Below are 23,081 nucleotides of genomic sequence, written 5' to 3'. Positions count from 1 at the left end.
CGTGGCAGAGGGTCAAGAAGAAGATACATCAGCCAGCGCCTGCCAATGGCCGTGTAGATCAGGAAAGGGCAGCGGGGAGTGCACAGTGGCAATAATACGTGTCGTACTAACTACCTCGGGACCTAGGTACCTAGGTAGGCGGGGAGGGAAGAAAGAATGAAAGAGGGAAACACTGTAGATTTCATGACCTGTCTGTCTATTTGTAGACCAAAAGTTGTCCTCCGGTACAAAGAGCTCTAGTCCCAGTTCCTGGCCGGCAGAGGGTCATCTACCTCCCGTGCGCCATTCAGTCTCGAGGCGTCGCGGAAAGACATCGAAAGCGGGCTGGCCCGGCGGTCTCGGCGCCGTAGCCTACCCAAGGCATCGTCGACCCCATCAGGAGTGTTGCGGGTTGAGCGTGACGACCTTGTCTTCCTCGACAGTGGCGCCGGTATCCTGTGCCCAGACTTGTAGACTCTCAAACACCTTCTCTCCAGCCGTCGCAGCGAAGGCCCTGACAGTGCGGCCGGCGCAGTCAGCAAATCTGGCAGTCAATTGGAAGTGGGATGGGATGCGAAGGGATACGAGACTGGGACTATCCAGCTTACTTGATTATGGTGTACTCATGAGTGACGACCCCCTTTGCGTCGGCAATCTGCTTCTTTGCAGCGTCGATGATGCCGTCGCTGGTCTCTTCGGGGAAGGAGACGAGGAAGGACTTCTGGGCCTCGACGGCGAGGGCACCGCCGATGGCGGAGAGGGCCAGGAGGAGGTATGCAATCAGCTTCATAATTGCGTTGTGGCGGCAGGTGGGCTGCGCTTGAGTGTGTGGTCTGTTGGAGGGCGGGAGATCTGGTGACGTCGGTGGTTTGGCCGGCTAGTGATGGAGTGCAGGTGAGATCGCAAGGGGCAGAAGGGGGAGGGGTGCTGTTGGTTTTGTAGTGCCTCCCGACTCGTCGTCGAACGCAGGGACCTTGTATGGATACTCTGCAGTGGCTGCTGGTGGTGTGTTTTGAACCGTTAGGTTGGAGATGGAGTTTGTCTAAATCCAAACGGTTGGAATGGGGTAGATTGTCCGCCTCTTTAAAGACGGGCCGGACTTGGGTTGACTTTGGGTTTAACTTGGGTTGAGTTGCCGGGAAGGCGACCGTCCCGCGCCCAGGCCAGATCATTCAAGGCTTGGCCGCACGCCGTACGACGTGGCGTGGGCGTGTGCGTCGCTTGTTCTACACAGATGTCACCCAACGCCCTCGCTTGACTAACAAGCATCACTGCGAACTGATGGTATTGCATACCCCGCTTCACACAGACGATCTCGAATGACGGACTGTGTCACGCTGAACTGGTGTTTTGACATCCTCTCTGCCGCACAAATGATCTAGAGGTGTCGATGGGATTCTAGAGAGCCGATTGACCCGTCAACCCATAGTCCCAGTCAGCTCCTGTTGCTGACCGATTATTGCTTGCGGGTGCTGCCAGTTTGATGGAGAGTTTTAGGTATGCCGGTCGCGAGGCGGACTGGCATAAGACGATGAATACGAGTATGTTCTAACCAAAGTCTCTGAAGTCGGTCTGGGTGTCTCACCACGATCGCTGAAATGGTCTAGTACGTTGGGCAGTGGGCAAGCAATCGCACTCCCTCGTGTCTCTTGGTTCTGCGATTCAATGGTCTATGCAATCATCGTTCGTTGTCGAACAATGTCGGCAGAGACAAGTCGTGCCTGGATGGTTGGGTGAGCGGGGCTCAAGTGCGACGCAGGGGGTTTGTGATGATGCCTTCCCGCTGAATGGCGCCCTTGGGCATGACAGTGAGTACTCGGGGCCCCCGAGATAGCAGGCGGTGCAAATCTCGAGTGAGACCAGTGGTGGAGTCAATTATCATTCCCGGCCGTCACGGGTTGACGAAACCCGTGACGGCCACGCAATGCAGACAAAGACCGAGACGCCATGCTCCCAGATGAGTAAACAGAGTACAAGAAATATCAAGGCACGGCGCTCGACGGCACGCTCTCCATCTCCCCCCAGACATCCTTGCTCTCCTGCTCTACGGCGCGCATTGCCGTGGCCACATCTTCGAGTTTCGCAACGACATCCAGCACTCCCTGGTTGACCCGTTGAAAGTAGCGATCATTGGCCTCTCGCCGTTTCCGTGCGAACTTGATGTCGATCTCTGTCTCCTCTTCAAGCTTCTGCCCCAGCCGCTCTGCCCCGATGCCCGCGCTCCCAGGTCTCACACTCGCCGTCCCAGCACTTCGTGCAGCGCCGTCTATTCCGGCACCCGCACCACCGGCAGTGGTCCCATCCGTCTTGGACTCTGCGCCTGCACCGCCCCTCTCTGATGCTGTCCCAGGCCCTATCGACGTCTCGATAGCCTCGTCTGCTTCACTGCGTGCCCAGGCCTGAGCGAGCGCGATCTGTGCGGCCCGCAGCTCCCCAAGCTTCCGGTCGTGCTCTGGGCCAAACACCCGAGTCCCACCGCTGGCGGAGAGCTCTACCTCCTCCAAGGTGGCTTGCATCTCTGCCCATAGTGCGTCCGTCCTATCGGTGGCCCGGGTGGACTCCCTTCGAGTGGTTTGTATGGGTGGCAAGTTTAACCCGCCGGCCCCGAGTGCGCCTGAGCCGGAGCCCCCGGCCGGCCGGCGGGTGCTGGGAGCCGCGGGACCCGCATTTCTGCCGGGGCGGGTGTCCATTGGCTTTGACAGGGTCGAGAGAGCTGCAGCCAAGGGGTCGTGAGAGAGCGTGGATGAGCTGCGCGGGTGAGCCTGTGAGGTAGGTGGGAGTCCAGTGGTGGTACGCCCCGGGCCAGCAACAGTGCTCGGCAAGGAGACATGAGAAGCAGCCGGGGAGGGTTGTAGGAACAGAGACGGCGGCGGATCCCTTTGGGGCTTCGTCTGCGCGTGCCGTGGTCGAGACATGGTTTCTGGTCTTACTCATCCATCCAGCTTATTATATCCGTGGTAGGTCTGGACTCCCTTGGACAAGGCGCACATGCGGCGTGCCGCGTCTCCCACGGCCGGGGCGAGCTGGGCGAAGCGCTGGATCCCGAGGCTACCAGGCTACCTGCCTGTGTGTATCTCTGGTGGGCTGATTACGTACCAACAGCCACCTTCCCAAAGGCGGAAGACAGCCGACACGAAAGAATGGCTGATGGTAGAATTGAGGAGGACGTGGGCAGGGCTCGCGGATCGATCCGGCAGTGGTTTGCGGCTAGAACGGACCAGTACACCTGCTTGAGAGGGTTGTCAAGACATGTCTGCTCCTGTTCTAGGCAGGAGAGGAGGACTGGGCTGCTGGGCTGGGCTGGCAGTACATTGTAGCGAAAGTGAGCGAGTGAGTGCAATGCCAAATGTCCATCCAATCCAAGACCCCATAAGCAGGCAGGGCAGGGATCTGTCTTGTCGAGTGGGCCGGCCCCGTTTCTTCGTTTCTTCGGCCTGCACTGCCCATCAGGGAGGGGCCCGTGAATGAATGTCAGAAGCCTATGTCCACCAGGGGGGTAGTGTTTCTCCACACGATCAACGCCTCGGAATCCAGGAATTTCCTGCTCCGGCGCTCTGCGCACGAAAGGGCCCGAGCGCCCGCCGCCCGCCTGGATGGAATGGGCAACGCCCGCACACTTTTCGAAGTTTTCCTAGCAGTTGCAGCCCCGATCTGGAGACTCTTCCTCGACAACCACCTATCCGCCCCCCACATCACCCAATTCCAAGCGATCAAGTCATAATCGGTGAGTAGAGCGTGCATGTCCCATTTTGACCGTCTCCCCCAAACAATACCGCAATACCGCACCCGACTGCCAAAAACCGATCGACAAACGACCACCTCAACGAGCCCAAAACGACATTGAAGACCATCCGCCGATCCACCCGGTGACGCACGGCAGCGTCCACACACATACATCAATTCCAGATCCCGGGGGACGAACGTACGTGGCTGACATTTTGCCGCGTTTCTACAGCTATTCAAAATGGGAAAAGGCAAGCCGAGAGGTCTCAACGCCGCGCGCAAGCTGCGCAACAACCGCCGTGAGCAGCGATGGGCCGATCTGTCCTACAAGAAGCGTGCGCTCGGAACTGCCTTCAAGTCTTCGCCCTTCGGTGGTTCTTCCCACGCCAAGGGAATCGTCCTTGAGAAGGTCGGTGTCGAGGCCAAGCAGCCCAACTCCGCCATCCGAAAGTGTGTGCGTGTGCAGTTGATCAAGAACGGAAAGAAGGTCACGGCTTTCGGTACGAGCAACCCTTCCCCCCTGGCCCGGCTCATATCCACCTTTCTCCCGACCGACGGAGCTCCATGAGGACCGGGCAGGCGCGAATTACAGGGAGGTGATGAGCTGACACGTGACAACTCTGCAGTCCCCAACGACGGTTGCCTGAACTTTGTGGACGAGAACGACGAGGTGCTCCTGGCTGGTTTCGGTCGTAAGGGCAAGGCCAAGGGTGATATTCCCGGTGTGCGATTCAAGGTCGTCAAGGTTTCCGGTGTCGGTCTGCTCGCCCTGTGGAAGGAGAAGAAGGAGAAGCCCCGTTCTTAAGCAGTGTGCATGGACGGAAAATGGAATAGGGATGCTTTCGGTTCTGGCGTCATCTGTGCTTGCTCTCATCGGCATCTTATCAGGCAAAAGGGGATTCTGATATTCACACGGTAGACATGGTCGACGAATGAAAAGATCATTGCGCCACGACGAAAACGAAACAAAACAAACGGACAATCCATCTCTTCCGCTTTGCGAGGTTTCGTTGTGAATAAGAACTGATGGACGGAGAGGGCAGTTCAATTTGGGCCTTCCAAGGCCTAGGCTAGATGTCTTGGGACTAGGCGTCTAAGGTCTGCTCTGGCTTTCCTCTGCTTCGTCCTCAGATTTGTACCTGAGAGCATAGTCTACCGCCAGTCCAAAACTGATAGCCCCACCAGTAAACCAGCAACCATTCACAAACCACCACCAGCAGTCCTTGACTTCTTGAAGATTGACCTTCTTGATCATGTACCCCAACGTGAGGGCTGCACCACCGCAGCTGCCCACGAAGAATGCCGGTCCAGCGCCAGCAGCGACTCCAGAAGCAGCAAGCAGGCCGATCTGCACGGCACCGAGGCCCACAAGAAACCGTTTCGATTGGTCATGCGCGAGCGCAACGCTCTTGATGCCGGCTTTGGCATCGTCCTTGACATCCATGTGCGCATAGATTCCATCATACAGAACAGTCCATGCGACGTTCGACGAGTAGAGAAGGGCAGCAGCAGTCAGCGCCGGCGTGTTCGAGAGGAGATCGACGCCGAGTGCCGGGAACCCCAAGAATGCACCCCAGGAGAATGTTAGTCCCAGCACGAACTGAGGGTAATACGTCACCCGCTTGGCCAATGGGTATGATGCCACCAGGAGCAGGCTCGGAGTAGCGTAGAAGAAGCACTCGAGTGGGAACTGCAGCAAGATGGCCAGCCCCGCGAGGAGCTGTGCGCCCGTGAAGACCAACCCCTGGAATGGCGTGACGGCGCCGCGGGCGATGGGCCTCAGCCGTGTGCGGGTGACATGCGGATCGAGGTTGCGGTCCCAGAGGTCGTTGATGGTGCATCCTGCGCCGCGCATGATGAGCGCCCCGGCAAAAAAGAGCACTGTTGTGCCGACCACAGACCCTGGTGATGCCATGGGGGCGGCCAGAGGGGCGGCCATGAGAGTCGAAAAAAGACACGGGAAGAAGAGATAATAGGTGCCAGCCGGTTTGTCGAGCCTTATGAGCTCCGCGTAGGGGACCCATGGTGACGGCAAGAGGGCGAGCAGGCCCTTTTTGGGAGGCTCGTAGACTGTGGGAGCTGGTGGTGGCGGCGGGATCTGGGGTTCTGCGGGAGCAACAGGTTTTTGGGCATTGTCGGATGTGAACGCCCTGGACCAGTGGGCCATGATTGACTGGCGACACTTCTCATGGCGAGCTTGAGGCTTACCCAAGACCGACCATGGTTGGTGATAGTGTAAAGATCTGTGAGACTTCACACCATAAGTGACGAGCTGAGATGAGGCTGTCCTTGCTCGGCCTGCTCGGATTGCGTTCATGGTGGTTCCAAGAATGCCCTTTGTGTAGGACCTGAAATCCGAATTAGCGTCCGGCTACAATTCCAATTAGATTTGTGTGTTTGCAACAAAGTGTTGCTCAAACAATTGCAGCTTCCATGAACGATCCCCCGTCTCGCGGCTCATGTGCCATGCGAATGCCACATCTAGTCACAGACTGGGAGATGAGGACGGTGCCTTGTAGCTTCACTTGAATACTAGCATATGAAGCACGTATTCTGATAAGATGACTCTGAATGATAAAGCCTTCTGGCTCATGCAATTCAGCCCCAGCGCCCATTTCTGTTGACCTTGTGGGCTGCTGGTATTGGGAGTGGAAGGAGGATGTCCGTGGGTTAGATCGTGATCCATAAGCTTGAGATATAATGCCTACCTCAACTCGACCACACAACGCTGCTACTTTCATATGCTCATAAGAACATGTTCTGTTCCTCTCCTCAAAAGGTCGTGACCTAGTCCGGCGGAGGGCGGCTGGGCAGTAATAAGAGCAGGGCAATAATACAAAATCGCTTGTTTTTCAGCCTTGTCGCCAGTGGTGCTGGTAAATTAAAGTGGGTCCACTAGCTAGGCACCTAGATACCTAGGTACCTAGGTAGTTTCGAGCGCAATGGTTGGCCGGCTTGGTGGGAAGCTACATCCCAGACAAGCAAGTCGCCGCCGCCGCGCCGCGTTCAAGCACAAAAGATAACCTTCACTTTCCCCTCGAATCAACTTGCGCACCTAACCCGACCCTCACTGCCCCATATGCTTGATCTTGTACCAGCGAATTCGCCTGGGCAATTTCTCACTTCCAAGGAGTCGTTTGCTTGTCATAGCACAGGCGGCCACGTCGAGCATGCGCTGAACGGTCCTCCCACACCATCGCGTCGTGCAGTGGCATCGGGCTCCAACCCTCGCCGACTGTGAACCTCGGCCAGCGTCCGTCCTACTCTTTGAAAATCTGGCCTAGATGCCCGGCCACCTGCTCCAAGATGCCTAGCATAGCGACGCATCCGCAAGCGAAGTTCGACCCCATTCCACCGAATCTTGACCTCCATGGCTTGGTCGACCGAACCCCAAATTTCGAATGGGTCCAACGCGTCCCCGCTTCCAGGATCAAAAAGAAAGAGTTCGAGAAGCTCGTGTGGTACCAGGTGATAAAGCAAGGGAAACCCCTGGTCATCGAGGGCTGGAACAGCAAGCTCCCCAAGTCTTTGTTCAGTGCGCAGTGGCTCGAGGCCAGCTATGACAAGAAACGTGAGTCTGGCGTGCTCCCACCACACTCTGCTACGTAGCTGACCCCTGCCCAGAGGAAGATGTGCGCGATATCAACTCACAGGCCAATATCCCCATGACCATGGGCCACTATCTGCGGTCGATGCGCCAGCTGACCGATCAGTGGACGCCAACGAATTTCCAAGATGAGCGGCGACAGCGACTCTACCTCAAAGACATCGATTGCCCACCAGAATGGCATGACCACCTACGCAAAGTTATGCCGCCAGGCCTCTTCTACTTCAATGAGAACGTTGAGGACCATGGTCTGAGAGATGACGACCTCTTCATGGAAGAGCACACCGCCGCTCCAGCAGGGGACCTGATGAGCAGCCTTCCCCCAGAAATGCGGGCGCAGAATCTCATGTGCTACATTGGCCACGAAGGAACATACACACCAGCACATCGTGAGATGTGTGGTTCCCTTGGCCAGAACATCATGGTTGAAGCGTCCGGAAATGACAACGGTGAGAAGGAGGGCAGCTCGATCTGGTTCATGACCGAAACCAAAGACCGACAGATCGTTCGAGAGTACTTTCTGTCAATGTTAGGCCACGACGTCGAAATTGAGAAACATTTTGCGCAAATCAATGCTTGGAAGAAAGCCACATTCCCAGTCTACATTGTCCAGCAGAGGCCCGGCGACTTTATTCTGATTCCACCTCTCGCGCCGCACCAGGTGTGGAATCGTGGAACTAGAACCATGAAAGTGGCATGGAACCGCACAACAGTCGACACGCTTGATCTTGCCTTGCACGAGGCGCTCCCGCGAGCGAGGCTCGTCTGCCGTGACGAGCAGTACAAAAATAAGGCCATCATTTACTACACGCTGCGAAAGTACTACCAGCAACTGCAGGACGCTGCAGAGTCTCAGATGTCGCTCCTGCTGGGTGATGAAGATAGCAGGGACTCTGAGAGGCTTCGGCAGCTAAAGAAGGATTTCAAGAAACTCCTCCAGCTTTTTACAGAAATCCTGGTCGACGAAATGTTTGCCTCGAAGGAGAAGAACGTGGAGATGATACCCTTCGACTCATGTGTCATTTGCTCTTACTGCCGGTCCAACATCTTCAATAGGTTTCTGACATGTAAACACTGCGTCCGAGACCTCGTTGATGGTGACCAGGATACATACGACGTCTGTATGGAATGCTACGCCATGGGCCGATCCTGCCTCTGTGTTTCGGGGCTGTCTTGGTGCGAGCAGTGGGACTGGTCTGAGCTGGTTGAGAACTATGAGGCGTGGCGGAGCATGGTCATCTTCAACGATGGTTATGTCGATGTGAACCTGTCACCGCCGCCTCTCGAAGTTGCCAGAATGAAGACGGGTAGAAAAGCATTGGCTCAGGTCTGCCAGGAACAACTGCGGCGGCGACCTTTCAATGATATCTCAAAACCCAACCAAGAGCCGGATCCGGAGCCGTCAGAGCTTGAGGTTAATGAAGAAGGACGGCCCAAAAAACACAAGAGGAAGAAGAAGAAGGGCGATCTATACAAGTGCCACACGTGTTGTCATCAAGACTACACCTATCGGCTGGCCTTCTGCACCATGCCAGGTTGTAATCAGGCATATTGCTTTGGCGTACTTTATCGAGCTTTCGATATGATGCCGCAGGATGTGCTACAAGAGGAGCGATGGCAATGTCCCAGGTGTCGGTTGATCTGCAACTGTGGGGGTTGTCGAAGGACGGGCATCACGACTCCGTACGAGCCGAAGAATACGTACATCGGGCATGACACCCGCGCTGTGGCAGATGACCGCAGCCAAGAGTCCTTGGTCGATTTTCGCGTGCACAACTTGAACTGGCTCAACGCCGCAGGCGATGGGAGTCGCAACCACAACAGCAAACGAATCCAGCGACTACGCCAGGAAGCCGAAGCAGACAAGGCCAGAGATAACGTAGAAGCTGCAGGTGACCTTGCTGACAACAATGGAGTTCCTCATCAGGACGGAACGACGCTGCAGCCTGGCTTAATTGAGCCCGAAGGCCAGGGAGAGACAACGGAGGCCGCCAACGCAGCTTTGACCCACGAGCCTGCTGCGACCGGCCTCGAGCAGCAAGCATCCAACGGCGCTGCCAACGGCACGGATCTGTCTATGCTTCCCGATGCTCAGGTTTCTCTTTACCCTGAGACTGAAAACTACCCAGACCCGTCGAAGCTCGGTGCAGAACGAAGACTGGGAATGGGATATTATGAGCAGGATGACACTGCTGACAAGATTCTTTTCAACCCGTACCAAGAACCAACTGAAAGAGGTGATGTCAGTGATTTTGAGGAGTCCGAGTGGGTCAAAAAGTCATTGCGTGCGGCCAAGCGTCGAGCTCGGCATGAAGATGACGAAGACCCAGACTTCGTGGTGCGCAGGTCACATAAGAGGAAGAAGACCAAGCCGGATGCACAAATGTCGCGAGACAGCACACAGAACCTCGATCCGGCACTGCTCGGCAATGACACGGTCATGCATGAAGCTGCTCCAGTTGCGACTGAGCCTCAGGGAGCATCCAATGACCTAGACGATCCATTCGCTGAGCAGGATGGGCGGGATGAGCGGGACGAGCAGGATGAGGGACTCGTCGATCGTGGTCGGCCATTTGATCCGAATGTACCCACGCTGCGGCACTCAAAGCCAAAGGTCTCCTACGCAGATACGGGGGACGTGGATGAATTCAACGAGGTCGTGCTGACAAGACCGAAGAACCATCTGCCCAAGGCTACGCCAGCGACGGGTGAATCAAGCAGAGACCCTATCGATCTCGCTGCTCAGGCCATGCGTGCGATTACTGGTGCTCAGCCAAGCCCAGATCCCGCGTCCGCTCCCACTCGCAAGAAAGGGCCGGGAAGACCTCGACGGTCCGACCCAGGACCTGCGCGCTCTTCGCCTCAGGCCACTGCCAAACCCACTACGCCACGAACGGGGCCCTCAAAGCGGCGCGGTCGGCCCCCAAGATCATCTTTGGCCGCCGGAGCCCTTGGTGTCGACAATGAGCCAGGCACTCCAACTGATTCAGCTATCGACGACCTTGAACAACAGCTCGCCAAAGAACTAGGAGATGAGGAGGCGTCTGCTGACTCAACTAGGCCACCTGTGCCTGCCCCAAGGCGAAGAGGCCGGCCCTCGAAGGCGACCGTGCAGGGGCCGGAGCAGCCGCCTCGGAATGGGCCAACGCGGCCCGGGGCATCACCTGCAGCTGAGTCTGGACCTCCGGCCGAGAAGTTCATGTCCATGGCTGAGCGCATGGCGCTCAGAGGCAAGAAGGTCAAGATAGGAAAGAGGAGAAGTGGCCGAGGAGCCGCCGCAACAACGTCGGACGCGGACGGCGGTGCTCAGGCAGGTCCTGCGGACGACGCACCCACCGAGGCAGATGGAATGCCAAATGACAATGGCCCATCCGGCCCGGTAGAGCAAGCCCCGGACAGTGACGAGGCGCCTGGCCCGGTAGATGAATCCATACACAATTTTGACGGGCTCGCTCCCGCTGCAGTGTCGGGGAATGACGACGTGCCAGCGGATGAAAACGAGTCTGACGGAGGCGAACAGTACGTATCATCAGGGCCAGCAAGTGTCGCACCCGATTCAAAGGAGGCCAGCGTCGCACCTCGGTCGAGGCTCCAGAGTTCGTTGCCCTCTTCTTCAAGGGGCTCCAGCCGCGCGCCAGGTCAGTCGGTCATCCAGCCATCGGAGACCCCCACACCGCCCCAACCGCTCCCAACCAAGCCGGCAGGGCCCACGGTCGTGCGACTTGGTGACTCGGATGACGAGGAGACGGGAGGGCCCACAGTTGTGAGATTGGGCGACTCGGACGATGACGAATACAGCTTTTACAGCGGGGACGGCATTAGTGAACACGGCTCCATTTCTGGTCCTGGATCTGTCTCCGGTTCCCGCTCTGCCACTGTCTCCGGGTCCGACGAAGATGATGATGATGAGGACATCCCAGCACAGTCATCGGCTCGAGCGAATTCAGGCCCAAGCAGTCGCATGGCTACGAGAGGCAGTGGGATAAGAGGTCGAGGACGTGGTCGGGGCCGGGGCCGGGGCCGGGGACGGGGACGGGGATGATTTTGACATATTTTCACAACAAACCGCGACAGGACTGCTGACCCATTGGTCTGAGCCGGGAATGCGACATCGGTTTGTTTGATTCGCCCGCACCCCCCTTTTTGTCGCGAATCCGGTTATCAAAAAATAAGAGAAAAGACAGGGGGAATGCCGCCTGTAATTGGTACTGAGGACTGTGTCACATGTTTGGAGGCTCTAGGTAGCCAAGTCGACACGGTTAGAGTCGAGTTCAAGGGATGCCAATGGCGTCTCTTGCCTATTAAAGCTTTCTGCGCGGCCGTCCACGCGTGATTAACCCCACCTATGCTCAACTTGTACCCTCCCTGCTTGTAATCCTTACAGCTACCATGCCCGGCGAACGCCTGATTCGCAAATTCAAATCGTCATTCCTGTCCTCTCAACTTGATTGAGCTCATTCGTTAGCATCCGCCAGCCCGGTCAACATTTGACTCTCCCGTTTGTCCTCCCGGTACTCCTTAGACCATGATCGGTCCTCCTCAGAACATGTTCGACTAAGTTGGTCGTAGGCGCGGGTAGCCAGAGAGAAGATTGAGAGAATGATGACCGCGTTTCTCCCTTTTTTTTATATCTTGGTAGGAAAAGTGACAAGTCGAAGGAAACAATGGGTGGTGTGTCCCGAGTCCGGGTCCTTACATGGGGTCTGTCCCGCTGGTGCCGCTCTTGGACTTCTCCTCAGCGTGCTTCTTGGTGCGCTCCTGCAGTTTGGAGATATCCTCGTCCGGGGTACGGTCGGCCTTGACGGCCTCCTCGCCGTCGGAGGCGAGCTCGGGCTTCCAGTGGCCCTTGCCCGTCTTCTGCTTGGAGAGCGAGTCTTGCTTGTGGGTCTCGTAGTCCTTGGTGTCTATGCCGAGCAATACGTGTTTGTTAGCAAAGGGCTACTTGGTGAGGAAGGCAAGACGGTGGTCAGGTGGCGGGGGGGGGGAGGGCGAACCACCAGAGGACTCCTTGATGCGGTTAACTGATGACACGGCGAAGCTCCTTCGGAGCATTGGCGTGGAGGCAGTTGTTGATCGCAGGGCGACAGCTGGTCGGAAAATGAGTCTGGATGCCATGGCAGCTGTGGTGGAATGTAGACGTGAGATGGGTCGCGGGTGGTGTGAGATGGAGGGAGGAAACCGTGGCTTCAATGGATCAATTGGAAGGGGTGCTGGCTTGTATCACGGTTGTGAGATATTTTTCAGGAGCAGAAAGAGGCAGTTGATCATTACCTAGGTCACTACTCGGTCTTGGCCCTGGACAATGACCTCGGGCAATGGGCCAAGGGGACAAGGGAAGATGCCCATGATGTCATGATTGCGGGAGAGCTTCGAAACCAGGGTTGCAGCTGACGATCCGAGCTACGTGAGTGGACGTCAGAGGGGCAGCGGAAACCATCTCGTCATCTCCCAGGCACTGCGATTGTTTGTTTGTCTGTCTGTTTCCTGCCGTCCTGCCGAGGGTAATAACAGGTCCTCATGGGTGCTTGTTTTGAGAGCTTGTTGGTTTCTCAAGCTGCCGAGCTCTCGGGGAAAGTTTCCATTGTCCCTGGATCCTGGTGAGCAAAGAGCCGCAAAGCATATTTCAACTACACCCCACCCTCTCGCCGTTTTGTCAGTCACAGTCCAAAAGTTTTCTCATATGTAGTCCGCTCAGTGGCGACCACATGCATGCACTGGAGGAAAATGCACTGGAGGAAAATGCATTGAAGGGACAAAACCGAAAGACCGCACGGCATAATCGTGACTTTCAATGTGGTGTGTTGTTCTTTTTCTGCGTTGTTCTTGGCATTCTCATCTTGTTCTTTAGAAGAAGAAAAAAGAATCTTGGAAAAACGCTGGGTCTTTACCACTGTGTGAAGGTGCCACATACGCTTTGTATGCATGGGGATTCATTGGAAACGAAACTACCCTATGACCCTCAAAGAACTTCCAAGACCCAGTGCAAACTCTCAATAGAGAGCTGAGAATGAGAACAGTCTAGTCCACTTCTCCGCTACAGCTCCTCAAGTCCGCCTAAATCGACCTCAAGACTGTCATGCCCCGGAGACGTTTAGCATTCCGAGGTCAGCTCGCAGAGAGGTCAACATCACCATGATCCTCGCATTGCCTGAGGAACTCGTTCTCATGGCCAACAGCGCTGACAAAGTCTTGACTCCGGGAACCCAGTGTTAGTGCGAGCAGGTTCTCTCTGGAGATTGCGACCCAGAGCTCGCCCGGGACGGAATTCATAACCGCCTCTACCTGATCCTCCGTGGCAGGCCTGCTTGGGAAAGCTGGAGAACCGTCTTGGTCTCCAGGCTCAGACCAGTTGTCAGACCATTTGTGCTGAGGCTCAGGCCATTTGAATTCAGTCCTGTTAGTACACCAGTTGTGCCCAGGCGCGGCCGATTTGTGTTCCGGCTCAGACCACTTGCGTCGAGACCCAGACCAGTTGTTTTCAGCGGCAGTCGGCAGGCGCATGGAGTATGCCACGGACCGGACGACGAGCCTGTAGAGGTGGTTATCAGGCGGGACAGTTTGGATCAGGGCCTCCAGTGCAGACTTGTCAGATCCCAGGCTGAGCCAGAGGGTGTCGCTGTTGGCGAATTTCTTGTAGAGGACCGAGACAATTGCGTCTTCCAGGAAGTTGATGCAGTACTTGTAGGCAAAAATGTACAACTGGAACAATGCAAGATTGGAAGACGGCAGAAAAGGGACCGCGACTCCGATGTAAGCTGCGTAAAGCCACTTGAGAAATGTCCTGAAGGTCTCTAGCTGCTCATCAAGGAGATACGCCCGGTCGATGAAGGCAGGTTCGGCCTCCTGGGGCGGGAGGCTGTCCAGTATGCCGAGGATCCTGTTGGCTCGGGAGCTCAGCGCGTCTTTATGGATGGTGAATTTCTCCTTCTCAGCTAGAGGTCCAACCCAAATGGTGACCATTTGGTCACCAAAACAGGTGTTGCTTGAGGGATTGTCAGAATGATTTGAACTCCAATTTTAGAAAGATATTTCACTCTTAGAGAGTGTTTGACTGACTTGCTTGATGGCATGCTGCCTTTCGTCTAGCTCGGTCTTCCTGCCCAGGTGGTTTCTTTCCGTCCGGTGACTGGGACGATAAGGTTGGCCAGCAGTGAGATGGTCATAGGCCAAGGGCTAAGATTTGGGCTGGATCTTGCTGCAAAAGCTAATCCCTCTGTGAATGACAATCTTGAGTATTCAAAACCTCCGTTGGCTGAGTTCCCATGTAAAGAGATCTGGTGACATCTGCTGTGGACTGGAGGAAGAGACCTGGAGGTGGTGGCAGTAATGGAATGTCTTAAATAATAAAAGAGAGGGGGCAGAACCATCCAGGCAAGGGAATCGAGTCACTCTTGATGCGAGACCATACTATTGAGCACAATAGGATGGGGAAAGATGGGACCGCTAGAGACTCCATTCAGGTTCATATCACAAGTCTCAATAGTGCAGAATTAAGGTTGGTATGTTTTGTAGTGGTTCTAAGTGGTGTCCAGTCACTTGTCCAGGCAGTGTTTGTTAACATATGAAAGGCTGGGCTTACAAACAGGGTCATAATGTTGCAAGATTGTATGAATGGTGACAATACATAGCTGCCATCGTGATGTTCAATTGCGGTGCTACCTCCTGTCAAGGCATTGGCCAGACATTACCAAACATGCCACCAAGAGCACCAACAAGACAACTGGATGTTCGATGCGGGCTAGATCATATCCGGATACCTAGGTAGTTACAAACCCATGACAGTAACTGTTCACCCATTCGTGTGAAGAGTGACTCACAGCTCTTGATTCCCAGAGAAATACTATTTGGCCCCAGAACCAGTACAGAGATCTGTTTCCCAAGTCAAGTCAAGTGAGTGAGCAGGGACTCTTGCTCCAAAGAGACACGGCCAACGGCTACTCAGGAATAATAACAACCCTTCGACGATGCCATCAGGAGTCAGCTTCATAGCCCCTTCTATGAGGGGTATTGAACGGAGTGAGAAAATAATCACTGGTATTTGAACCTGATTTATTAGAATTCGGTGGAGGCAAGAGGGAGGAGAACGTGCAGGTAAAGTACGGATGCAATCCCCAGGTGACTAGACTATCCTCCCATAGAGAAGTATGATTTTACGCTTGAAATCGAGACACGGTGCACCAAAGAGGCAGAGAAAGTTGGAACAAGAGCCTGAACAACCAACCACAAGACACGTCCGAGAGTCGCCAAAGCTGCCTCGTGACGAGGGACCGATCCGGGCTTGCCGTGGCCGTCGGGTGGTCGTATGAAGACGATAGACGACATATCGAGGTCAATCTAGCCTGGGACACCTGTTGCTCCTCTCATGACGATGGAAGGTGCATTCATGGGCTGGAGTCTTCGCGGAGGCGTTACCGCCGGCGATCCAGTTGTAGGAGGCAATCTCGCTGACGAGATCGAAGCCCAGATCAGGTGTTTCATTCATGATTTCCCTCCACTCCGGGGTCACAGGATTGTGCTGTTTTCCCTTAAAAAGGCTCATCGTGAGGCGTTCCTTGAGCAGCCTTCTCATGCCGCAGCCGGGCATGGTGTTCTCGTAGACGTATTTCACTGTGGGGTCCAAAGTAAGCATACCCATCTAGCAACAACAGGGACGCTGCGATGGGAGGCAGTGTAAATCTGCGACAGGACCATCCGTACCGTCTTTGACATCGGGCCTTCGCAAACCAACACTGTAGAATGCGTGGGCCATATCCACACAAGCATTCTCCAGCTCCTCCACCAAGACCTTTGAGGCGAGGACATAGAGCTTGAGATAATCCTGGATGCACGCTGTAGATGAGCCTCCGGCAAAGTCCTTTCCGAGCATGACATGTGCAGAAGTGGTGGAATTGGAGACGGCGGAGGGCGTCAGGGCGCGGATGTAAAGCCACCGGACAAGGAGCTCAAAGGAGTGGGGGTCATCCTCGGGCATGGTGAGCTTGTCCTCGATGGATTCCTGGAAGCCCGAGTTGAAGGCCGATCTGAAGAAATCCGAGATGCCCGAGAGAAGGTTCTCATGCAGTCGCCACTGGACCTCGCTCGGGCCCACGAGCACCGTCACCACACGTTCGGAGAATAATCTGGGGAGGATCAGGAGTCAGTACTGTGCTTGACTATAAGGTGATGGATGAACTGCTTGCGCCCTGACGCCCGCCGAGGACAGCACCACCCACGTACCTGTCGACCGCAGGGTCCGACGGCTCCACAGACTTGGACTTGTCTCGACGCCTCCCTGAGTTCCTAGGTGTCTTTGCGCCGTCCTCACAACCCTTCTGGACGCAAGGATTCTGGGACGAAGGGACGCCACCCATGGCGCCCGCCAGTGACCGCGTCACTGCTGCAGGCCCGGCAGGAGATGACGGTTCCAGGGAATCATGGGTGGTGCTGTCGGCAACAGCAGCATCGGCCGGCTCCGTAGGTTTGCTGGTCATCCCTAAAGTTGCGATGAGACCCCAGGTTAGCCCCGGTTGGCAATGTTTCGAGGGTGGCAGGGCGGTCGTGAGGCCGGCTCCATTGCAAAGCCCAGTCAGTGATGTGCACGCACAGCACGCACAGCACGGCAGGAGCTGAAGGGCGTGGGGAGGAAAGAGCGCAGCTTACTTCGCTTGTGTGGCGGCCCTGGCTGGGGTCCCCAGCCGTCTGCATCGTCAAGATGCCTCAGGCCGTCACGGGTTGTACTCATATCTGTCTGCCCAGCTCGTCGGTGGGTGGCTGCCTTCACATGTGGTAGGTTTTGGAGGTTGAGGCACATACTGAGTACGCATCGAGCTTGCGCGACAGATGGTCCAATCGTCTGCATATCCGACCGCCTGGTCTGGCCTCGGCCGAAACGTCAGTGCTCATCCCCGGCCAAATGCAAGTCGCCGGTTAGCTGGTGGTGCTTGTACAATGACCTCACGAGTCACCCATCATGTCCCGAGGAGGCGAAGGCGCAGGCTTGTCACAAAGAGGCTTTGGTGATGCCCATTTTCCATGTTGCCTAAGACAGATATCTCTTGAGCACACATACTGCGCTCCATACGGGTATAAGACCCCTTTGAACACCCCCAAACGCTCCAGCCAAACCAATGCATCAATCAGTATTGCCCCCCCAGAAGGCGTTAAGCCAGGATTTCCGCAGCGCACGCATACACCCTGCATGCAAACCCGTGTAGAAACCCTGAAGATAGCGACCGAGGAGAGAAACTCGACAGAAATAAGCCGGCAGATTATGGGTGAAAACGCTGCCCCGGGTACATGAAGTTAAAAAGAGATATACGACCCAAAATAATGTGTCAACCAACTCCGCGTCCGTTTGCCGTCCCCTTCCCAGTAGCCCAGCGTTGCATATAAGACTCGCATCGCAATAACACGTAAATCCACATTGTCTTTGCCAGCCGCCTGATCCCCTCCAGGTCTTGTTTCCGTAAGCCCAAAAAGCATCAAAAACCCCGACTGTGCAAACAACTCCGCTGCTTGAGATTTGCCGCAACCTCGCTCAATGATTTCGTTCTATGTGTCGAAAAGATCTTTTTGTCTTTGGACAGCTCTCAAGAGACCCAAGATGAACCCTTTTTTATCATGCGAAGTCGCCGCTTCTCGTATAAAGTGGAGAGAATCCGTCAAAACTCCGTCGTTAAACACCGATGCAGATGATTATGTCGTCGAGTATGCAGGTCCGGAAAAGAAAGCTGAACGCCCATTCCAAAATCAAAACAGCCCCCATCTTCGGAAATCGAAGCACCGAACCGCTCAAGTTGTAATACAAGCAGCAAAAGAACCGACAAGTTGGTATCGATAAGTTTTCGTGTGGCGCCGTGAGGAGGGTCAACTCCTTACCTCGGGTCCCGAGGTGCATATGTCGAAAAAGTGTCTTTGTACAGATGTGATGCGGGCGTGGGCCCAAAAAGTCGGTTTGTCGAAAGGCCAGTCGACCAGAATGCGTGCCTAGCCCTCCCCATATAAGTGAAATCAAGATCAATTGCCTGCTTGTTGATAGTCGGTGCCCGCCAAGATGAATGAGCTGTCTGAAAGAGGAATGCGCGGCGGACCACCATCCTCGATCACATCAATGACAACGGCCGGAATGATGCCGCCCCTCCGCCTCTATGAGAAGCGAGGCGACATCATTTACCAGCGGGAGCGAAGGCTCTGCTGCATCCGGACCGAGGGCGAGACCGACGAGGGCGGCGAAGGCATTGTCAGGCCTTGACCGTTGGCAGGGTTGATGATGGGGATGGCGTTGCGGGCCCTGGTAGCGGCTGGTTGGTGTAGTTTAGGTTGAGAGTGGTGAGTCTGGAAAGAGGGCGGAAGAAACGCAGGCGAGGACGAGTTCAGGGTGTATGAGGCAGCAACCTGTTGGGGCTGTTGTGTTGGTGATCCGGTAGGAGAGTTGCTGGCGAGTGAGGATCGTTCGGAGCCGCTGTAAGCCAGCTGCGAGTCCGGGGTGTCAGTGTACCGTGGTGGCAAGGCCAACTCGTCCGTGGCATGGCAGGGGCAGGTCCTGAGCCAGATCGAGGATACTCACATCGCTTTCGGTGACAAGGCCGGGGCAGAACTCCAGGTCGTCCTCCAGGTCAAAAGAGCGGCCGAGCTCGTACTTGGAACGAAAACTCGACACGGACTGGGACTCAGACAGCTCCTTCATGCTTCGGACACCGCGAAACTGCTTGTGCTGGGAGTTTTGGGAGACGGAGAGCCTGGGACCCCGGCGATTCCGGCCACCATGGTGGTTGTGAGAGACAGCAGAGGCGGATGCGGGGGTGGGATGTTGCTGGTGGGCGTTGAAGTGGTAGTACGAAGCCATGATTGCTAATATCTAAAGAAGCTGCGGGTCGATGGACTGCTCGGCGGTGCTGTTGCGGCTTTGTGGTTGGGGGCTGGTGGCTCAGATATGCCTGCGGGGGTTGTTGCACGCCAATGATATGCGGGTTTGCGGGATTATGGTCAGGTTTCAGCGACAAAGTGTAAAAATCAGCCGATGACTCTTTTCGTAGACGGGACAGTCAGATCCGAGCAGTGTGGATGAGTCGATGCAGGTCGTGGGGTTTAAAATTATGATGTTGTCTTGTTCGGATATCGGAGATGGTTCAAGATGATGGAGTTGTTGGTAGGTGTGGTGCGTTTGGAAGTATGTGGGATGGGGAAGTGGCCAGGCAAGGTAGGGTTCGGAGTGGTTGGGCAGAGATTGGAAGTGGCAGGTGGTGGTAGAAGTAAGGGAAGAGGAGAGGCGGAATGAGGAGGGAACGGAGCGGGTGTTTGTTGGATGGAACGAGGGCGGGCGGGCGAGGGACTGGCCTGTCGACGGGGGGATTGGGGGGTGTCCAGGTGTCCAGGGTGGGAGAGGGCCCAGGTGATTGGCGAGGGACAGGGAGGGGTGTGTCAGGGTGGTGCATGCAACTTGCAACCTGGCTTGAACGGACTAGGGCGGACTAGACGGAACACACACTCGGGGGGGCGAGGCAGGAGGAACAAAAGCGTGCTCCGTACTGTACACTGCTGTGGGACTGTGTGAGAGACGAACCCCTGCACGGTACGCATCCCTTACCCTGCCCCTACCCTGCCCTATCCCACCGTGGGCAAGCTGGCAACTGGTAGCTGGTGGGCTGGGCCTGGCTGGCTGGCTGGCTGGGTGCCGGCTGGGTGTGCGAGCTGGCGAGCCGAGATTGGAGCCCCAGAGCCCATCCTCAGTCACGGCAGAGCACATGACGGTGACTGCGCATGTGCTGCTGGGCTGCAGCAGTGAGCAGAGAAGACTGTGCTGTGCCCATTCCCCACAAAGCCGCTTTCAGCTCTCGAGCCCGAAATGGCAAGCCGCTCCAGAGGAATGAGAAGAAAGGAGGAGCCGGCCTAGCGATGGGCAACGGCCAATCAGCAGCGAGCTGCGGCCGCTGATCTCCATCTTGGACGCGGAAGGTGAATTGTCGAGGTGTCCCAGGTGTCCAACCACAGCCCCACCCCTCCTCAGGATCTAGCGTTGACCTGACCACCCTCTGCCTGCTGCCATTGGGCCTGACGCTCCCCGTCGTTCCAAGGCTGTGCACCAAGACGGTCAAGCGCTCTGGCACATTGCTGTCACCGTCTGTCCTGCTGCCCATCGGCACTGTGCTCCCTTCCCTGCCACCGTCACCGCACCGTCCGACATGATCCGAGGCCACCCCAGGCATTAAGTGAAGAACTGCCTGACGACAATAACGTTGCTGTCTATTCACGGTTCCGAAACCGACCCAGGCAGCCCAGGCCTGCCACACACACATATGCGGAGCACACACAGCCCAGCCCGCACGCAGGCTGCATGCCCGGACGGACATGGCCGGCTCTGCTCCGTCGCGGCGGCGGCGGGCCACACCACACGGGGCACGAGAAAGCCGTTGAGAGTGGGCGGCCAGGCAGCTGGGCAGCTGGGCAGCTGGTAGCGTAGCGTGGTGTGAGGGGAGGGGAGTTGGGGAGGCAGAGAGCCGCCGACCGTTGGGATTATACCCCCACACCATCCCCAAGGCCCGAGAGCCTGGAGCCCTGGCCGACCGCAATCTTGGATGTGCTTCTAGACTTGACGGCCTGACGGCGAGGACGGCGAGGATGCACCCAAGCACCGTCTCGCTGGCAGCCCTGTCCACGAGGCGCTTCATCCAAGCCTCAAACGAACCCCTCGTCATTGTCACCCTCGGCAGACGAGACCCTCGACTGTCGCTGAAACCTGCAGCCGGGTCAATGCCCCTCTGGTGGCCCTGGGCGATCCGGGTCTGAAGCACCACCTGCCTCTCGGGCTGGGTCTCCCCTGACTCCCTGGCCCGCCAAGCCCCTCTAACTTCGCCACCCTCCCACCAAGCGGCAGAGCGCACGAGTGGGAGGCCAGGAGGCCAGCCTGCCTGCCTGCATAAGCATGGACGAGGCATGGCCATCTGGCGACACGGGCCCGCCGGCGGCTCGTCAACCCCCAGGCCCAGTGGCGAACCAGGCCCGCGACCCAGACTCTCGTTGGCTGCCGCCCTTCACACCTCCTGCGTACACAGTACCCTGCTGCTGCTGCTCTGATCGAGGCGGGGACCGAGGGCTGAGGCCTGGGTCCCGTGTGACCTCTTCTCCCACATCGTTGCGTTCCAGTCCAAAACGTGGCGGCTGGCATGGGCTGCTGGCTGGCTGGGCTGCTGGGCTGGTTGGCTGGCTGGGAGCCACAGTCTTTGAGTGCTCTCGGTTGTCGAGGCTCACTTCGCACGGCCTCTCCGTCATCAAAAAAAGCGGAGCGGACATTCTCACATTCGGGCCCTCGGGCGGCTGGCGGGATGGATGACTCTTGATACTGCTGCAGTGCTGCTACACAGTAGCATCGAGTTGCCATCAAAAGAGCCCTCGCCCACTGGCCCGCTCTGACGTATTGCGGGCTGTTGCCCTGGTCGGCATGCCTCTCGATCCTGCCCTATCGCCACGGTGCTACTGCATGCCGCTCCCGGTGCCGGGGCAGCGGGGTCCCTCAAATCATGATTGCTCGATCCCCTTTCCACGACAATTCAACTGGTGACTGTTGCATGAAACCCACGCCATCCGTCGATTGGGTTAGATTGACCGCATGGCCCACTTTGGACGTCTGTGACCTGGGGGCGAGCTTGAACTGCCAGACTCTCAGACTCTGTGCATGGAATGACGATCCCGATCACCTGTGGGTTGGGACTCAAGCACTCTCAGAGGCTGAGCGGCAGGAGAGGGTGAGTGACAGAGTGAGTCGCTTTCACGGTGGCCGCGAAAGGGCCAGACCCCTTGGGGGTGCTACCGTGGACGACGGACGCACCAGCTGGGTTAGCATGGAAATCTCTTCGAAGATGGAAGCTTTCCCAGGACAGGCGCCTTGGCTGATTGGGCTACGTGGTAGCATTCGGCCAGGCTGGCGCTGACTGCTTTGTGCTTAGCATGGTCACCCCACCTATACAGCACACTTTCCAGGCTTGCCAGGTCAACATCACCACCAGGCTCGTGCCTCCGACAGACGGTGGGGTGACGATGACGAAGGCCACAGAGGTTCTCGCAGCCCTCATCCTCGTCCGACTTGACTGACATGCCATGCCGCGAGACTTGGCCTTGTGAGCATTTCCCGCTCTCACTCACAATCAACCCACCCTTGCATTGTACTCGGTGAAGGCAGGCGCAGATGGACCCCTAAGCGAGTCATCTCCAACTTGAGGTTTCACTCTGCACCCGCGCTCCAAAACAGGTAGGATAAGGGTCGGGATTGGTCAATGGTATGTACAGAGAGTGTCTGCGGTGCGGGGGTTTAAAGTGTTTCTATTTTAACCCTTGTCGCAACGTCCCCTTGTCCCCCATCCCGGGTCTATACATCCTTGGGCGATGCCGCCGACAACCTCTCTGCCTCTACACAAGCATCCCGCTCGGCCGTGACAGTGGGCTGGTCTTGTTGGCCCACCCAAGCACCACCCACATCAGTCACGTGTCAGATAGCACAGGCATCACGGACAGCTCAACCAGCTTCTTCCTGCCGAGCTGCAGGAGGTAGTTGCCGCCAATAGTACAGTACAATAGCACCCTTCTCCTTTCCCTTGCCGTCGGTTGCGTGCGAGCCTGGCGAGAAGGTTTGCTAGAACCCTGCCACACCGCCGTTTGGAGAACCCGATGCCCGAAGCCAGGGGAAGCCAGCCACACCCACCACCAACCTGCCACACAGCCCACCATCCCCACGGGCCGTGCTCATATGATGTGCGAGCTCTGGCACGGGTCTGGTAGCGGTAGCTGCGGCAAACCCCTG

The 23,081-nt window shown here is 56.6% G+C and overlaps 9 protein-coding genes across 9 annotated transcripts; 2 read left to right on the top strand and 7 right to left on the bottom strand.

Annotated features, from left to right (window-relative positions):
- Positions 1-375: 375 nt before the first annotated feature.
- Positions 376-769, bottom strand: KVR01_009751 (uncharacterized protein; the record flags this gene model as incomplete). The annotated part of the gene is made up of 2 exons (XM_044783542.1): positions 376-493; positions 588-769. The coding sequence occupies 2 exons, from the start codon at positions 767-769 to the stop codon at positions 376-378; spliced, it is 300 nt and encodes a 99-aa protein (XP_044640999.1).
- Positions 770-1,961: 1,192 nt separating this feature from the next.
- On the bottom strand, positions 1,962-2,894 carry KVR01_009828 (uncharacterized protein; the record flags this gene model as incomplete). The annotated part of the gene is made up of 1 exon (XM_044782632.1): positions 1,962-2,894. One exon carries the CDS (start codon positions 2,892-2,894, stop codon positions 1,962-1,964), a length of 933 nt encoding a protein of 310 aa, XP_044641076.1.
- Positions 2,895-3,679: 785 nt separating this feature from the next.
- Positions 3,680-4,507, top strand: KVR01_009891 (uncharacterized protein; the record flags this gene model as incomplete). The annotated part of the gene is made up of 2 exons (XM_044792329.1): positions 3,680-4,202; positions 4,329-4,507. The coding sequence occupies exons 1-2, from the start codon at positions 3,944-3,946 to the stop codon at positions 4,505-4,507; spliced, it is 438 nt and encodes a 145-aa protein (XP_044641139.1). The 5' UTR covers positions 3,680-3,943.
- Positions 4,508-4,795: 288 nt separating this feature from the next.
- On the bottom strand, positions 4,796-6,019 carry KVR01_010093 (uncharacterized protein; the record flags this gene model as incomplete). Its single annotated transcript, XM_044783866.1, has 1 exon — positions 4,796-6,019. One exon carries the CDS (start codon positions 6,017-6,019, stop codon positions 4,796-4,798), a length of 1,224 nt encoding a protein of 407 aa, XP_044641341.1.
- A 989-nt stretch (positions 6,020-7,008) lies between these two features.
- KVR01_009685 (uncharacterized protein) lies at positions 7,009-11,351 on the top strand (the record flags this gene model as incomplete). The annotated part of the gene is made up of 2 exons (XM_044783549.1): positions 7,009-7,273; positions 7,327-11,351. The coding sequence occupies 2 exons, from the start codon at positions 7,009-7,011 to the stop codon at positions 11,349-11,351; spliced, it is 4,290 nt and encodes a 1,429-aa protein (XP_044640933.1).
- Positions 11,352-11,748: 397 nt separating this feature from the next.
- On the bottom strand, positions 11,749-12,424 carry KVR01_009837 (uncharacterized protein; the record flags this gene model as incomplete). Its single annotated transcript, XM_044782332.1, has 3 exons — positions 11,749-11,752; positions 12,006-12,213; positions 12,304-12,424. 3 exons carry the CDS (start codon positions 12,422-12,424, stop codon positions 11,749-11,751), a joined length of 333 nt encoding a protein of 110 aa, XP_044641085.1.
- Positions 12,425-12,766: 342 nt separating this feature from the next.
- On the bottom strand, positions 12,767-14,269 carry KVR01_009644 (uncharacterized protein; the record flags this gene model as incomplete). The annotated part of the gene is made up of 1 exon (XM_044785615.1): positions 12,767-14,269. The coding sequence occupies one exon, from the start codon at positions 14,267-14,269 to the stop codon at positions 13,415-13,417; it is 855 nt and encodes a 284-aa protein (XP_044640892.1). The 3' UTR covers positions 12,767-13,414.
- Positions 14,270-15,638: 1,369 nt separating this feature from the next.
- On the bottom strand, positions 15,639-16,779 carry KVR01_010125 (uncharacterized protein; the record flags this gene model as incomplete). Its single annotated transcript, XM_044786772.1, has 3 exons — positions 15,639-15,916; positions 16,007-16,428; positions 16,526-16,779. The coding sequence occupies 3 exons, from the start codon at positions 16,777-16,779 to the stop codon at positions 15,639-15,641; spliced, it is 954 nt and encodes a 317-aa protein (XP_044641373.1).
- A 1,678-nt stretch (positions 16,780-18,457) lies between these two features.
- KVR01_009908 (uncharacterized protein) lies at positions 18,458-19,133 on the bottom strand (the record flags this gene model as incomplete). The annotated part of the gene is made up of 2 exons (XM_044793645.1): positions 18,458-18,760; positions 18,855-19,133. 2 exons carry the CDS (start codon positions 19,131-19,133, stop codon positions 18,458-18,460), a joined length of 582 nt encoding a protein of 193 aa, XP_044641156.1.
- Between the last annotated feature and the right edge of the window lie 3,948 nt (positions 19,134-23,081).

Source organism: Diaporthe batatas (genome assembly GCF_019321695.1).
Source record: "Diaporthe batatas strain CRI 302-4 chromosome Unknown Contig00012, whole genome shotgun sequence".
NCBI lineage: Eukaryota > Fungi > Ascomycota > Sordariomycetes > Diaporthales > Diaporthaceae > Diaporthe > Diaporthe batatas.
Note: the sequence above shows the minus strand (reverse complement) of the source record. Positions and strands in the feature narration are given on the sequence as shown.